The sequence below is a fragment of the Denticeps clupeoides genome, chromosome 5, assembly GCF_900700375.1.
Source record: "Denticeps clupeoides chromosome 5, fDenClu1.1, whole genome shotgun sequence".
In the NCBI taxonomy this organism is placed as follows: Eukaryota; Metazoa; Chordata; class Actinopteri; order Clupeiformes; family Denticipitidae; genus Denticeps; species Denticeps clupeoides.
The window spans coordinates 30,859,429-30,876,586 of record NC_041711.1 but is presented as its reverse complement, the minus strand read 5'-3'; the positions used below and the strand labels follow the sequence as shown (position 1 = coordinate 30,876,586).

Sequence of the window (17,158 nt, the reverse complement as noted above, 5' to 3'; positions counted from 1 at the left end):
GGCAGTGTTCCCACGTCGTGTCACAACGTCATTTGATTCAGCGCAGTGTTACGGGGGGGGGGCTGGTAATTTTAAGGACTACATGGTGTGACTCGTTGGGAGTCTCATTCCGCTGAGTGTCTCTGGCTGGTGAACATTCCCTCCCACAACTTCCTGAATGGGTATTTACTGCCGTGCCAACAGACCTTGGAACAGCATCTTTATAATCCTTTATATGTATCTTAGATATAAGTGTTTGGTCACAATTTTCCATTTGTTTAATAGTCTCAATAAGGGGTTAATTGTGACAGGTAAAAATATATCAAATTACATGCTGGTTTCTGTTCGGCACAACTCTATATATTTAGATACAGATTTTATCTTACAAATCAAGCAAACTCTAAGTAAAAAAAAAAAAAGAAACTAAAATACTTTAAACCAAACTGAGCTCCTTAAAGGTGCTATGTGTAAAAAGGATCTTGCCACTTAAAGAATTTAAACGGCGTCAGATGGGGGGCAGTATTTCACCAGACATCTGCCCGTGTCATAAGAAACAAGGTAATGCACAGATCAACGGAGCACCACCCTTTACAAATCACTTCTGTATTCTGTTCATTGAGCTCCTGCATTGCAGGATTTTTATAATCACTTACGTCTTGCTTTTGGGACTTTGTCTATATATTAGAAAGTACAAACATAAGTACAAATACAAAAAACACCCAACATTTAATTGAAATCATAAAGCCCATAATGTGCATAATGATCTGTATTATTGTGTGAGTTTGTTGTGTTTGCTTAGCATAGCAGCCTTCACTTTAAATCTGTTTAAAATGACATTTTTAATTTAACATGTGATGATGGTGCCTAAGTCATGATATATAAGTGCATCCTTACATTTTCAATCATTAATAGAGGAAGAAGAAAAAAAATAAAAAAACAATGCCAGGGAATACTCTGATGCTTCAGCTAACTGAGCCTGACTGACAGGACAACTCCCTTATTATTAATCTTATTATTAATACAAATGTGTCAACTACCTGCATGTAAAATTAACATTCATTAATGATTTTTATCACTAAAAAGCATGTTACCTTTCATACTTTTTATAGTCCTGATCAGGGTTAGGGGACATTGGTTAACGCAGACATTGGTTAACGCAGGTCAGCATGCACACACCATTCACTCATACCAATGGACAACAATAGAGCGGCCAATCTACTTGCCTGTGGATAGGGATAGGAAACCAGAGCAAACATGAGGAGGGCATGAAAACACACACAAAGCCGGCATCAGCCTTCAATCTCATGACCTTGGAGGTGTGATGCCACGACACTAATCACTGTGCCACCTTGCAGCACTTATACTTCGTACGGTTGAATGAAATTAATAAAAATTTAGTGCAATAGCCATGCTGTCGTGCAATAACTTTCATTTACTCAACACAGAGAAATGTATACTTTTACCCTGATTTTGGTTTTACCTGCTCTAGATGTCTGCATTCTAATAACCATGGAACATTATGAAATAATATTTGAGATTTCTAAATGGTCAATACACTGCTTGAGTTTAAAGGGTTCCAGATTTTTACAAATCTTGGACTGTGTCATTTTGCTCGAGAAGTTTTTGCACGGCAACTAATTGGTACAGATTCCTTTTTTGGTTAGAAAAACAACAACATTGCCACAGGGAATGCACAAAAATAAAAAGATTAAAAAGCTGCACTACAAAAGGCCTCTGTGGTTCTAACAATACAATACAATATTTTCTCATGAATATTTCCCTCAAATGATTTCAGAATAACCAAACCATGCAAAAAATGTTTATGTCAACTGGCCAAATTCATTGAGAGTGTACGTCTATCTGTTGTGGGAATGAAAGTCGGCTTGCGTGTGTGCGTGGTTGCGTACTTGTGCATGTGTGGCCAGTGCTCTTTTTGTCTCTCAGACCTGTGGTCTCCATAATCCTGTTTTGATTGGAGCTTAACCCCCCTGCTGACACTGGTGCCTTCTAGCCCCACACAGACAGAAGGCCCTCAGAGAGGTGGGCCCATCGCTAGGCCTCTGAGGCAAAGGCCTCTGTTTAAGTGGCGTATTAAAACGTGTGTGTTCGTGCTTGTGTATTAGATGCGTGTTTGGGCTCGCTGCCATGCCTCACGCCCAGGCCCACGCTCGGTGCATGCCCCCGCTGGAGCATGGCGCTGCCAAGCCACACAGGGAGACAGATCTCCCCGCCCGGCCGTCTCACTTCCAGCATGTGGTTCATTTTATCTCACACAATGCACCCGTCTAGTAATTAAGGCCCCGCCCTCCCCTGCTCCGGCGAATGCACTGAGTCTGTAAACGCTGCAGTTTTAAAAAGCGCTGAACCTGGCACAGAGGTAAGCAGAGGATTCCGGCGGGATAGTTTGATTAGCAGACACCCCGAGCTGCGTGTTTTATTGCTTCTGTTAAGGTTACATACGCGATTAGGAGGCCCGACTCCAGGGCTCCAGCTGGGATTCGATTCTAAACAAGGTCACCTCTCCCGTCATTATTCTGCTTCACCGGTTAACAGCCGTAACCCCAGACATGTTTAATACAAGGACTAATTTCATTCTCGTCTCTCGCCCCTGAAAATAATTGGTTGATAAATGTTGCACTAAAACTCTCCACGGGAGCCAATGGGAAAATATTAGCCTGTCTTTTCAATCATTGCTGTAGGATATCCCAGATTCTGTTTCTCACCATCCAAGAGCCATCCAGCTGCCCTCAGTGCTGAAATACAGACTTCCACAAGCAGACTGTGCGCGCAGGAACAGACGTTCAAGCACATTACGTAAACACAAAGTAAAATGTCCAGAATTAGAGACCAGCACACAGGCCAAGCCACTAATTTAAAAGTCAGTGATGGCAGGTATGGCATGGTGTCCGTTCCCTGTCTCACTTCTGTAAGTGTTGTATGTAACAGTGCCTGACTTTAATGAGAGGAGATTGGTTCAGGCAGGGCAGATAGCTGTCAGCTGGCAGTTGCAGTGACAACAACAACGCTTGCAAAACGTTGTCCGAGGAAGTTTGCACAATCGCATTTGTGCTATGCATCAGAGAAACATATATCTAAATAACTACTTAAAGTTGCAAATATACTTCTATAATAAATTCCCTTTGTATTTTCAGTTTTTGCTTTTAGTGTAATACTATTTTTTGGAAATTGCTTTCAAAGAGTTAAAATATGAAAACATGCTAACTTCAATTTTAGTTCCTAAAGAACTGAACACACAAGTAATTAATTAGTCTGTGCAAAAGAATTCACAGATCTGATCATGTCTATCAGCAGACATGGAAACATCTGTATTTTTAAGGAGCATTCTAGTTGCCAAAGGAGCGTTAGAATACGGAAGCACGGAAAACAAATCAGCAAACCAGCAGACCCAAGGATAACTCTTTAGAAGCCGGACTGGCACCCACAGGAGTATTGTAAATGTGCTAAAGCCTTTAAACGAAACCAACACCATGCAACCAAACACACATTGCGGATAGACACTGGCGGCTGCCTCTCCGGTGCAGGAACCACAATGGCTCCAGCGAAGCAAGACAATAGCAGGGAGGCGGGAGAAAGCCACCCTGCTGCAAGGCTCCAGACAAGGGTGATGGTCCACATTTACCCAGACACCCTGATGACTGGAGAGAGGAAAGAAGATGTTTATTGTGCATGTGCATGTAACGTCTGTAGGTTTTTTTTTTCCTCCCTGTGGAGGGAGGTTTTTCCTCCTGGAGACCACCACCATGCAGGGATGTAAGGTTTGAGGTAGGCCTCAACCTATTGGGGCAGTAGACATTCTTGGCCTGTGAGGTGATGCTTTACCCCCTACTGTACTCACACCCTTTAACTGCCCGTATTACTGCTCCTGCAGCCTTCTCATGATAGCACTCAAATATGCCTCCTATGGCCATTGCCGTTTGCCTTTGAGGCCTCCAGGGTCAGCCATACGATTGAAACGGCTCCTTTGGGTAGTTCTTGGGCCATATTACATTCAATATGAGCTTTCCTATAATATGGTTTAATAAGGACTGGTTTTGATTAATTGTCCCTTGAAACCTTTGGTAATGTGGCTACTAGAGTCATATAAAATTCAATAAATGGGGAACTGTTGCCAGACAAAAGACTTGGACGGGGTAATCACCAAGGAGTTTTCATTTTGTCCCCAGCAGCTGGCTCCACATATTGGCTGAACATGGCTGTTTTGTCCACAATTCACTGTCCTCCCATTAAGGGATTTCAAGACTCCAAGAGCGATGGCTAATGTGTTTTTGGTATATATTTCAAGTCAGGTTATAAGGACCATGTGTGACAGGTTTTGCTTGGGTGGAATTGGCATTCTTTTTTTACTCTAACCCAGGTCCTGGAGCAAATGGTGACTGGTGTGGTTTTGTTTGGATCTTACATCCACTATGATTACAAGACCTCAAGGCTGCTGGGAAATGAGACTATGAACTTCCACTGCCACAAACCAGACTGTCCAGTATGGCTTTATTGGTGGCGATAGTGGTGGTCAGCATTACATGACATCAGACAGAGCTGTGGATGCACAAATGTAGAAACAAAGACACACCAGTATGGTGAGTAACCAACGTCCAATCCTTTTTCCCCCCCTGAAAACCTCATATCATATCAGGTTATACCAGAATTCTTTTCTGGCAGGCCTAATATGGCTCATATATCCAGTGGTGCACCTGCTGTAATGCACCCAAATAGACCGAAGCAGGGAAATTGGGTAATAAATATTATTTTTCTTCTTACTGACATAACTGAAAGCTATATATGGGAAGCTGAACGTTGTGCAAGGAGGTGGACCCAAGAGGGGTCCTGTGGAGAGTGAAAAGGGCCTGAGCCCGTACAAGTGCCTCAGATAACTGCCTTCAAAGACCCAGCGGAGCTGCATTTAGCTAGAACACCCACATTTATTGCCGAGTGCTATTGCCGAGCCTGGTCCTTTTCAATTTCCCATCAACTCTGTCTCCCAAAAGGCAAAAAAAAGCGACACGGACCATTACCGTTTATTGACGTTTTTTATTTATATACATAATACATGTGTTACTTAGCAACTTTTCTTAATGAAGCCAATCTGCTTGAAAGAGGAAATGGACTCCGGATATGATTAGCAATTAGAGAATTTGGGGATAAAATTGTGTGCTTATGCTGCCGCTCAACAGAAATGCATGTGTTGGGACTTGATAGTTGACATATGGTAAAACTGTATAATGGACTCTTTTGGCCCGCTAGCTTGGAGTATATACAGTATATTTGAAAGCCAACCGTCCCGAGTCATATTCAACTCAAATGCTAATGACTCCATATTTTCCTCAGCTCAGAGGGCAACCATTGCCGATTGAAAACGGCTAATTATTTCAACATTTATTGTCCCAGGCAAGCTTATTAACCCGACGATGTCATAACTTCCATATTTGCCATCTGCGTTGGAATGAATGTGTCATTCAGCGAGTACAGTGGCTGAGAGAATGGGGCTCATGAAAGCCCAGCATCTCTTCTGTTCAGGCCCTGCGGCAGCATTTCCTGTTTGTGGTTTCGTTTGTACAGCCTTTGATGCATGCCATAATAATAGGACTGAATCGAGCTAATGAAAACGCACTCGATCAGATTAAAAGCAAGCTCCAGCACGAGCTGGAAGACCACGGCCCCCGCGTGTGCACCCAGACATGTAAGGGCCCACAAACACATACATGCACATGCATAAAGATATGTTCTGTACAACAGGGTCACCGTGCACAGAAGTGGTCACAAAAGTCTAACGTTTGTGACTCATTCCCGTTTCTTCTCACCGGCACAGGGACAATGAAAGACAGTGGGGCATGAAACCGAGGGCATGAAACTGTGCAGCCACAGAGCAAATCACATTAATGACTGGTCGACTGGTCGAATGACTCTTTGGTCTTCTGGTTTATAACTTCCCTACCACTTACTTGGCCACACCTAGTGTCTTTAGCCAGCGTTGTATAATTATTTGTACACATTCTGTGACATGGATGCAAAATTTATGCTAGAGAAAACTTTCTCACCCTTCTCTCTGTCATAGCTTTACATAGTGAAGCTTTAAAAGTAATTGGTATAATCTTTATAATCATCTTAATTACCTTCAATACAATATTTAAACTAAATTAATGTGAAAATTGATTTTTTTGAATTGTCATTTTTGTTTTAAGTGAAATATTTTAACTGAAAACCCGCTTATTCAAAAAGTATTTCAGACAAATCTAACACTTACACACGCACATGCGTACACATTGCACAAAATAATAAAAAATATATATATACATATTATAATTTTTTCTTCGTCTAGCACTTAACAATCTCCGAGCATGCTCTTTGCTGACAAGTTAGGCCTTATCAGGCCTCTTAGTTTTGTAAACTCAAAATTCTATAGATATCGAACGAGAATTGCTGGTGTTTTCCTCTTGTAAGTCGCTTTGGATAAAAGCGTCTGCAAATTAAAGTAAAGTAAAGTAAAGTAAGGAAATAATTTTTGTGACAATAGTACATCATGTTAAGGAAGTGGGTGAACGGTTTTGCGTGTGGCCCTCGACAGTAAATCAGCAATCCAAACATGACACGTTTTAGCCCATTGGACACCTGATGCCTGATCAGTAAGATGATCCACATCCCAGCATCAGTCTTTTTCTTCTTCCTTTTTCTTCTTGGAAATTCTGTGTGCTACTTTGTGACTTCAGAATATTACCAGGACCAGGAAGTTTGTGTCCAGTGTCTCTAAAGATAATATATGGGACTGAATGGGATGAATTTGCTACTGTGTGTTCATAAGCTGTCTGGCAGATCAGGCTTCACATTTTTTTAAGGGCCAGTGATTATACAGTACACGTCTCTGGGTTAATTGGCCGTGACTTGCATGAAACTTTTCTGGCAACCCAGCAGAAATTTGACAGCGGGGAAACTGTTTATATATATTTATATATATATTTCGATTCTACAAACCATGGAAATGAATGAGGATCTACTGGGTTTCACATAAAAGGTCTGATAGAATGAATGTGTGCATGAGTCAGAATGGGCTACCAGAGCTCTGCAGCTCCAACATGGCCAATGTGGACCTGACATTACAGCTGAAGGGCTTTTTTCAGAACACTGTTTGTCCTTTTAATCCCTTTTTGTGTGAAATGTCACCAATAAGTGTCTGTGTTTTTAAAGGCAGAGCTCTTGCATGTCTGACATTGGACTAGATCATGGGGGATTGCTTCAAGGTTTATTTGAACACTGAACTGATGTGGAGGCGAAACATTTGATGAGCTCATTGTACTCAGTGAGCTGGGTAACGTATGAAGAATGGTGGGAAAAGTTGTTAAAAGAGACAAAAACTAACTTGATATTGTGTTCTTAATTCTAAGAACCCACATTTCAATGTGCTTTATGAGATGTAGCATGTCACATCAAGTATGTGTTCTGGATTTAGATTAATAAAAAAAGAACAAGGTAGAACTTGTTTTAAAGCTATTTTACAAATCGAGTGACCCACCGTTATGATTGACCGGTTATTGAGAAAGTAAGAATATATAGGCTCAGAAATATATAACACCAAATCCGACTGTGAGAACTGTATTTTTAATTGAACACAATGTACACATTCCAATGACTATGTTCTTGGTCTTTTTAATGAACATTCAATCTAGAGTACTGTGAGTTAATCTGCGTTTACAGTGGGGAACATGAACGCATGAGACACCAACTGTCCATAGTGACACAACAGACAGAGTCAACCTCCCACTTGGGACGATAGCTGTATTGTTATAAGGTCTCCAAAGAATACTTCTGCACAGAGAATAACAGTAACAGAGATAAAACCGGTCACCAAACATAAAAAGTACAAAATAGAATCAATAAATAAATCAAATATATACCATATAATAAATGTAATAGCTATGTGGTGGTTATGCGCTTGCGTGTTTTTCATCTTCGTATTAATCTGTAGCTGGGTATTAGTTTTTCTAACACATTTAAGACCATTAAGGAGTCAATACTGAAAAAACAGTAATATGCTTTATCGTTAGATAAACTCAACCACTATGTACACGAGCTTGTGGCCATGCTAGTAGAACTAAATTTCTTTATCCACAATATACAGTTAAAGCATAAAGCGGTCTTGACGTAAACATTTTGTGCTGAGAATAAAATACTTTGCAACTATGCATGGTATCTGTTATCATTACTCTCAAAAAATGTACATAATCACCAAAAATAAAGGCAGTACCTGATGCATTCCACCTCCATCAGGAAAAGAAACGTTTGATTCAACATAAATACACTCCAGTCTCATTTTTTTTTTTTTTATTTCAAGCCGTCCATTAGTTTTTTATTTTTTTGTCTTCTTCATAACGTGGGTACTCCCTCACTTCCTCTTCGGCTTCTCTTTCCGTTTCATTGCTTCCTTCACCCACATCTTTCTTGACCAGCATCGGCTACACCAACGTCCTGTTTATTTCATAAGGATTAATCTTTTTTTTTTTTTTAAAACAATCTCCATCTTTGTTCTCCACTTTTCAACTCAGACTTTGACGAGATGGGAGCAGAGAGGGGTAAGAGCTACTATGAAGCCCAGTAACGTCACAGTGGGTTTCGGGGGGCACGGCAGTGCCACCATCGCAGGGAAAGCAGTCGGCGGCACAGAGAGAGAGAGAGAGAGGAAGGGAGGGAGAAAGAAAGGGGGATACGTGTGTGGGAGAGATAGAATGGGGGTGAGGGTGAGTGTGTGTGGAGCAGCGGCTAGCAGCTTTGTGTCGTTAGTTCCACAGGGGGCTCGTCTCAGTCCTCACTGGCTCGCACGTCCCAGGGCCAGGTGGTCACTATGCTGGTTCTGGGCCCGCAGGCGCAGCCTCTGTCTGTTCGCTTTCTTCTTTGGTTCCTTGGTCCGGTGCTTCCCTGGGCCTGAGTGAGAAATAAAGGGTGGGAAAAAATCTTTAATCTTCCAGATTGAAGCTCCCAGAGAACTCATCACACAGTAGCTTTTAAAGCCGCCTACAGGAAAGGCAAAACCCCCGAATTGTGTGTCATTTACATCACATGTTCAGAAGGCAAGTAAAATTCATTTCTTCATTAAGAAGAGTAAAAAATAGACCATCATTCAGCGACCATGGAAAGCGAGATTTACAGAAATGTACAGAACAGTTTTCAGTTGACACTGGTCACACAGGCACAACTGGTATACTAGCCCGACCAATCTGCAAACAATAAGGACTTTCATTTAAGCCCAGGTGTCATAGCGACCTACAAAGTGGTCTGGGAAAGACTGGCAGCATGAAAACAGTGCAAAGCATCTAACAGCATCAGCATTCAGATGTGAGATTAGCAAGAGAACGTCTGTGTGTTCTCACAGAGGTGGGATGGAAAAGGGTGAAAATCTATGGCGTATTGAAAGCTGGTCTTGCTTGGACGCTGAGATCACATCTGTCATGGAACAGTTATGGCAACCAATAGGAGAAGATAAAGACTGAGAAAACAAATTCCCCACATCGGCTTTTTGGGAAATGGTTGAATTTCTTACTATTGCACTTGTTCAGGCCATTAAGCTTGGTGAAAATTAGACAAATGTGCATAATGTGTGGTACATTTATCTCAGTTTGTCAATCATAGTTAAACGCCATTCTTAGCACTGACTTCATAAAAAAAAAACATTTATTCATGAAGCATTCTTGAAATGGAAGAATTTGTATGTGTGTGTTTTTTTTTATAACAATTTTAAAACTATTTTAGTTTGTAGTGCCAAGTATAATTTCCTGCAATTAGGCCAATCTTGCTATTTCAGGAGAAAATCTTGTGAGTCCAACAATTTGGCATTCCAATGTGTAAAACAGTTGGTGCATTCAGACGATGTCTTGTTGCATATCTGAGCCTTATCCAAGTCTCCACACGCACCACATAAGTCACCCCTCATTCAGGCAGTTTCCACTTGAGGCGAGAAAGTTGCTGAGCTCCTTTAGTAAATGTCACTTTCAATCTAATTCAGAGCCAGCTCCGTAAAAGTTATGGCTCTCTGTATATGCGTGACATGGACGTTCACCTGGACCAGTAGGATATTTTCCTAAATGACATTTAAAAAGCACATTTTCATTCAAAACAGTGTTGCTAAGCTTTTCACAAACAAGACCTTCAAGGAAATCAAATGGAAATGGGTCATTTTTGATGGCAGTAAGGGACCCAGGACAACTGTCCATAACTGGCAAAAGCACATTTGTTCAGATACTGGGATTTAGGTGGAATTGCAGCCGGAATAAAGTCCGAACTTGCAAAGAACAAAGGAACAAAGGAACCTTTCATTGTTTACAACAACAATGAGAACGTATTTTTCAAGACTGTCCGATTTTCAAGTTCTTTCACCAGAGTACTCACAAGTGGCAGCTAGAGGGCAACCCACACCCAGTCAACACATTGTCCGTGAGCCGCCAAAACAATGGTTTAACCAGAACAATCACCTTGATTGTATTTATTTCATTTGTATAGTGCTCTTCAGAACAAAAATCTGGATCCAACTCTAACACGTTTTTCTTGCATTCATTACTATTGTTATTATTATGTCTATATTAAAATATATGACTAAGATTAGTAATATAATGTAGAAATACATTAATTGCCTAACATACATACAAAATTGAATTTCATTGCTTTTCTTTATGCTTTTGCACACTAGAAATGCTAAATTGGCATTGGCTGTCGAAATATTATTTCCCCTTTTTAAATCAGATTCAGAATAACTTCATTATATGCAACCTTTCTTCTATTATTAGAACCAACTCTGCCAAAAAAAAAAAGTTAAACAGTTTTTTTTTTTTTGAGTAAAACAAAACAAAGCAAGAAACATCAGCTAATCAGAAACAGAGGGAGCGTGCACTCGCACTCGCACACGCTCTCATGCGTCTTTTATTGCATGTTTGAAAGCACCAATCACACAGTGAACATGTTCTGTCGGTGTGTATGTAAGCAGATACATGAACCGGCTCAGGCCACTAAAAAAAGAAAAAGAAAAGAAAGATTAGAAGATTAATTGCCAATGGCAGTGCATGCATGCTCTGATATATATGCTCTGGTTTTAAATGATATATAAAAAGTGTGTGTTTGTGAGAATTTTGAAGAAATGCATTTTTAACAGTTTCTGCCACATACTATCTTATCTGCTGCCAAAGCACCTGGCAGAGAAAGATTAAACTTCCCTGCATGCTCTCTGGTGGGAGTTCTTAGCTGACCCCTCCTGACCACACATTCCACAACCGTTTCATTGTCATCCATTACTCTTCTTTTCTCTTTCCATTCCTTCAACCGGAGTACTGTACCACCTACCTGCTTATGTGTTGTAAAAATTACTACAAGAAATCTGTGCCTCAGACTTGAAATCTAAGCTATTTTCATATTCTACGCTGCAGTTATTTTTTAAATACATTTTAATTCACGATGGCAGACAGGAGATGGCATATCCACATTTATTCCACAAAGAATACTACCCTTAAACAAACACAGTGATCATCTGCTGTCTAGTCAGTGTTTGATTTCTTTAGACAATAAATATTGGGAATTTTAATATATCACTTTTCATTGCTTATAAGTATAAAGTGAAAATAAGTCCTAATTTTCAATGTCACCTTAAGCTCACCTAACAAGAGGAAGAGGAGGGAGGCCACCTCTGATGACCTGCCACGGTCGAGGCCATGGTGATAGGCCCAACTGACTTCATCCCTGCAGTTCAAATACTTGAGATATCAAAGGTTTAATCTTATCACTGCGGCGTGTGGTTTAAGGAAAATCAATGGACGACCTCAGGGAAGGCATTAAGTGAAAAGCGGTAAAAAGGTTTCATCTCCAAACATCTCCAGTCCTCCTACTCTCAGTGATGGGGACCAACAATTAATAGTTGTCAGGTCCTGAAAAAAAAAAAAGAAGTTGGATTACTGCTCCAAAAAACTTCGGATGGCCAAGCTGGAATTTTTTGGCGGCTCATCATTTTCATAAACACTCCAAAGCGAAAGGCATTATTTGTGAGTGAAGGATAGGACGGCTGGCGCCAGTGAGATTTGATTTCAGTGGCAGAAATTGGATTAGCAGCCATTAAGGGTCTCCTCACACATACATTTATAATGCAGTGAGGGGAACGTAGCTGGAGCCAGATTCCCCTCACTCCTTCTTGTCTGGGAAGGGATAGACAGCACTGCTAAAACAGCTTAAGAAAGTATTTATGCAGCATGTGTGCGTGTGCGTACGGAAAGGTACTAGGCGGTTTACAGGAGTAGTGACAGTTTTAGAGGTCCGTTTTCATGGTCAAATGATTTGTTGCAATTACAGGTACGTATTTTTAGTAAAGATGGGGATAGGTTGCCAATAAAGTTGTGAAAATTGGTAAAAACAGGTGCAAGTCACGCAGGCTGTACCAAGATCGAAAAAAAAATAGCCCTCATCTGCCGCAACATTAAAACCAACAGGCCTCTCATAGAATCCGGCATTAAGATCATGGCAGCAGACCCTGTAGGTTCTGTAAGTTGAGAGGTAGGACCTCCAAAAATGTAATCATTCTTCAGCACATCCTACAGATGGCTGGTAATATTGAGATCTGGGGTACACGTGTCGCCCATACTGCGGCCATATCTCCACAAGATGCACAGTGTACAAGCACCTGGCTTTAAAGGAAACATTCATTTACATTTACAGCATTTATCAGACGCCCTTATCCAGAGCGACTTACAATCAGTAGTTACAGGGCCAGTCCCCCCCTGGAGCAACTTAGGGTTAAGTGTCTTGCTCAGGGACACAATGGTAGTAAGTGGGATTCGAACCCAGGTCTTCTGGTTCATAGGCGAGTGTGTTACCCACTAGGCTACTACCACCCTCATTCATCAGATTAGGGCAGCTTCTTCTTTGCTCTAAGGTCAAATTCTGATGCTCGCAAGCCTGTTGCAGGTGATTTCAGTGGCAGACACATAAGCTGCCCTATTTCCAGTAAGCAGTGACATATTGTAAGAATCGTCCTATTTCACTCAAAGCAGCCAGATCACCAGTCATTGTCACACACATTGAAACGTTGCACAACACACGGTGCATACAACAACCCATGGTAAGCAGCCATGAAAGCACCGTCCCCACACACTGCTCCCCAGGCGCCTGTCATGGCTGCCCACTGCTCACTAAGGGTGATGGTTGAAAGCAGAGGACACACCGTGTGCTGTGCTGCAGTGTTTCACAAAGACAATCACTTCACTTTCACTTTATCAGAAGAATTTCATGCTGATATGGACTTCTGGACCAGATAATCATGTGTTTAACTTGCCTCTTCCACCCTAACTGCTGTAGAGGGTGAGGAAGGTCTTCAGGTCAGCGTCTAGCAGAATGCTTTGTATTTACAGACAAATAAGTAAGCAGGCGGACACACTGGAACCATTGCACAGTACTATAAAGTTTCCTTTTTAAAAAGTCCACTCTTGTTCACGAGAAGTTCATCTTGCCAACTGGCTGACAGGAACATCTCTGCACAGCGTCACTTTGCCTAACAGGATTACTTTGGATCATACCTTCTCTCCTCTTTTTGCCATCTCTTGCACCCGTCATCTTCCCCTCCTGGCCCACCCCCTGGCTCTGCTTACAATCACAGGGCTGCTCTGCGTGGCTGATTTAAAACACATGCATTCCGATTTAAAAAGCTAATGTTGGGATTAGGTGCCTCATTATTTCCTCATCTGCGAAATGGCAGAGGTCCTGATGGGAGATTAAGCAGCAGGTTGGCCCACCGAGCCCTGGCCTTCAAAGCCGGAGTCTGATGACAATAAGTAGGAGAGAAAACCCGACCTGAAGATTATCGTCTTCTGTCCTGAAACCTGGAACTCGCGTGACCATGTCCGCACAATTTGGGTGTCCATGTGGGGAAATTATGAAGATTGGCTGACAGGCTGAAGAAAATTCCAGTTATTATTTATCATCAGGGGCATCAGTCGTTTCGAGCTGTGTTCTGTGTTTATTTAGCAGCTCTACCTCCTGTTAGACGACTGTAGTTGGGAATAGACAGTACAGAGTCTTCTCTGTACCCTAGAGATGCTGTCACCGTGGCAACACCATCGAGCCAGGCAGTGAGAGGGCTGGATTTCAGTGATAAAGGGAACCACAGTGCAAAAGGTTAGCAACACACCAATTAAAAGATCAAGGCAATCAAAGAATACAACAAATTCTCGCAGTTATTCTCTAGCTCTGTGGCAGATGTCAACTGCATTAAACGTCAGAGCAGAGCGGCTGGGGGTGGGTTGCTTCTGGTTCCGTTTTAGCTTCTGCAATCGTACAGTCAGATCTCAATCTGAGACTTTGATCTCCCTCAGATGGTCTTAAACATCTGTTGCATGGTGAAATATAAAAGAGCATTGATACGGCGGAACTGCAAGAGGCCTGTTTCCTGTATTCAATCGCTCATGTCCGCTCTCCACTCTGCTGTTAGGCGTATCAAACAGTTTCATTAGGAAGCACTCGTTTAATAGTCCCGATCATTTAACATGCTAACAGTAATAATTCCAGTGAAATGTATGGCATTTATTATCTTTTTTAATGTTCTATCACTGTACATTTAGTAAATTAGTAAATTTAGTAAATTATTTCAGACTTGACAGTTTTATTGAAATTAATCAAATTATAAGAACGATTTAGCATTTTGTTCATTTCGAGATGTGTGACATTAATTTTTGCATCTGTAAAAAATAAAAACAATATGGCCACCAAAATTAAGGGCACAAAGTTTACTGGACAAAATGTGTAAGAAGACATAAAAATAAAAAAGAATTACCAATGTTAAATTCATGGGAACAAAATAATGTTCTTACTAAACGTTATTAAGGTCTAAGTGATGTATTCTGTCGTTTCAGTTCTGTGTAGTTATTTTACACACCGTTTCTAATCCCTTCTGCTAATTTCCATGCCAGGGTTCGAAATCTCATGATGGACTTGGTCAGAAGAAACAGCGAGAAAACGGAAAAAGAAAGGGACAGAACAGCCAGGGATGTGACCCCTCTGCACCATTGCTTCCCATTCGGTTCCTGAATCTGCCCGGTCTCCCGCGTTGGTGGGGCCGGTGGAGTTGTGCAGCGGAAGCCCAGGCCCAGAAAGAGAGCGAACCCCAAACCCCCGGCTTCATATACAATCCACGCCGCGCCACAGAAGCCGACCAGGTGGCTTTATCACGTCTGATCTGTGCCCCTTTACAGTCAAACTGAGGAGCAAGGGAACACTAGGGTGGTAGTGGCCTAGTGGGTAACACAGTCGCCTATGAACCAGAAGACCCAGGTTCGAATCCCACTTACTACCATTGGGTCCCTGAGCAAGACACTTAACCCTAAATTGCTCCAGGGGGGGACTGTCCCTGTAACTACTGATTGTAAGTCGCTCTGGATAAGGGCGTCTGATAAATGCTGTAAATGTAAAATGTAAATGTAGCACGGTCAGCAGAGAGCTGGAAGCCCAGTCTACGTGGGGTTTGGGGGGGGGGGGCAGCAGGTCGGCTTTCCGAGAAAAGCCTGTCCCGATGTCAAGGAAAGGCCGTCCCGCTCACACGCGTATAAAATACATAAGGCAGCACGGGCACCGAGATTTACAACGCGGCACGTAAGCGACACCCCGAGCCTCGCATTATGGCGAACTGGCCGCTGTGGATCCCGTCCACACGGGCTTCCAGAAGCGGCGATAAAGAGGAAGGCCGCCGTGTTTACATCTGCGCGACGTGTCTGCGCGATGTGTCCCCCCCGCCGTAACATACCCCAGCACACCCCGGGGCAGGCGTGAGGGATGTCGGAGGAAATTGTGCAGCACGGCCGCGTTCTTTATTTCTCATTTCTCCTCGAGCCCTTTCATCCTTCCCTCCGATGGGGGGAAACGGGGCGCGGGTCTCTCCGAGCGGCGGGGCGGCTTCTGAGCACCAGGGGGCTTGGGGGTCCATGGCAAATCAGGCAGGCTTAAGCCTGTAAAGTGGACACAAATCTCTGTGAAATGGCTCGAGTCACTGGAGTCACGCTTATCTCCTTTTCACTTTTTTTTGGTTGTAATTTATATACTTTCAAACTTCTTTTATTTAGGCCATGTGCGAAAACGGTTCTGTACGTTTGACAGTTCTTTGAAAAAGAAAAGAAAAAAAAAAGACATGAAACAAAGGGGGGAAAGAAATCGATCTGCTTTTGTCAGAGAGAAAGACTTTTATCTTGAAGGCATGATGTTTATTTACAGCTCGGCGTTGTGTCCTGGGGATCCCCACGGGGAGGCCTGGGCGAAGAACCCCGCCACTCATCTGAAGGCCTGAGTGAAGGAGACGCCGTTTTATCGGCCGCCGATGGGCCGGGAGTCACGTAAGGCCCAGTTCTCGGCAGCTCAGTGTCAAAAGGCGTCCCCGGGCTCTCCTTCAGAAGACAAACCGGCAGCTGCACCCCACATATGGCAGACATTTTGCCGAGTGTGTATGTTTTGGCTCCGTTTGATTACAGCGCAATTTAGGTCGTGATTTGAAGCTCTCACCTAGTAAAAACGACCGGAGGATTTACAGACTCCGAGCGGCATCTTCAGAGCGGCCAGCGAGGTACGAGACCCCGTGGAATGAAAGTGACTCAACCCCCCACCCTCATTACCGCGAAGCTTCATCACAGCGCCATAGGATGCTAATTTCGTTCCACGGGCCTGGAGGGTAATGTGTCTGACCCCCCCCTCTTTATCTTTACATTGGAGAACAACCGATTAAACTTAAAGGTGACTTGTGACTTTACTGAACTATATGAAGACACATGCAAATGAAGAAGTGGATTTTGTCTGGTCAGTAGCCGCTGCTTCCCCTGAGTCATTAGAGCCGTGACGTCTCTATAAGGAAACCCGCTTGGGTGAGAGTGGGAAGTTGGGGACGAATAGCGCAGTGAGGGGGGCTTCTGGTGGCTGGGCCGCTCCAACTGCGTTCCAGATGTTGCAGGCCGGCCCGCTGGAGGGGGCGTTTTTGGGGTACACCAGTGTCCCGGCAGAAATGTGTGGCACGACAAAAGGTCCTTTATGAGCAACGCGTCCCTTTGTGCCTTCCAGTCTTTTTTTGTCCCTTTTTTTTCCAGTCTACGTGCGGTCTGTGTGTGCATGTTTATAATGGTGCAGAGCATATCCCAGTTCAGGCTGTACTGGTATGCTCATGCCTTTTACC

At 42.8% G+C, this 17,158-nt stretch overlaps 1 protein-coding gene across 1 annotated transcript in view; it reads right to left on the bottom strand.

Annotated features, from left to right (window-relative positions):
* Nucleotides 1-7,571: 7,571 nt before the first annotated feature.
* The window catches only part of rspo2 (R-spondin 2), a 43,142-nt gene continuing 33,555 nt past the window's right edge, over nucleotides 7,572-17,158 (bottom strand). Inside the window, exon 5 of the mRNA XM_028980273.1 lies at nucleotides 7,572-8,907. Within this exon, the coding sequence (XP_028836106.1) occupies nucleotides 8,792-8,907 (116 nt within the window). The 3' untranslated portion in view covers nucleotides 7,572-8,791. The remainder of the gene's footprint in view (nucleotides 8,908-17,158) is intronic.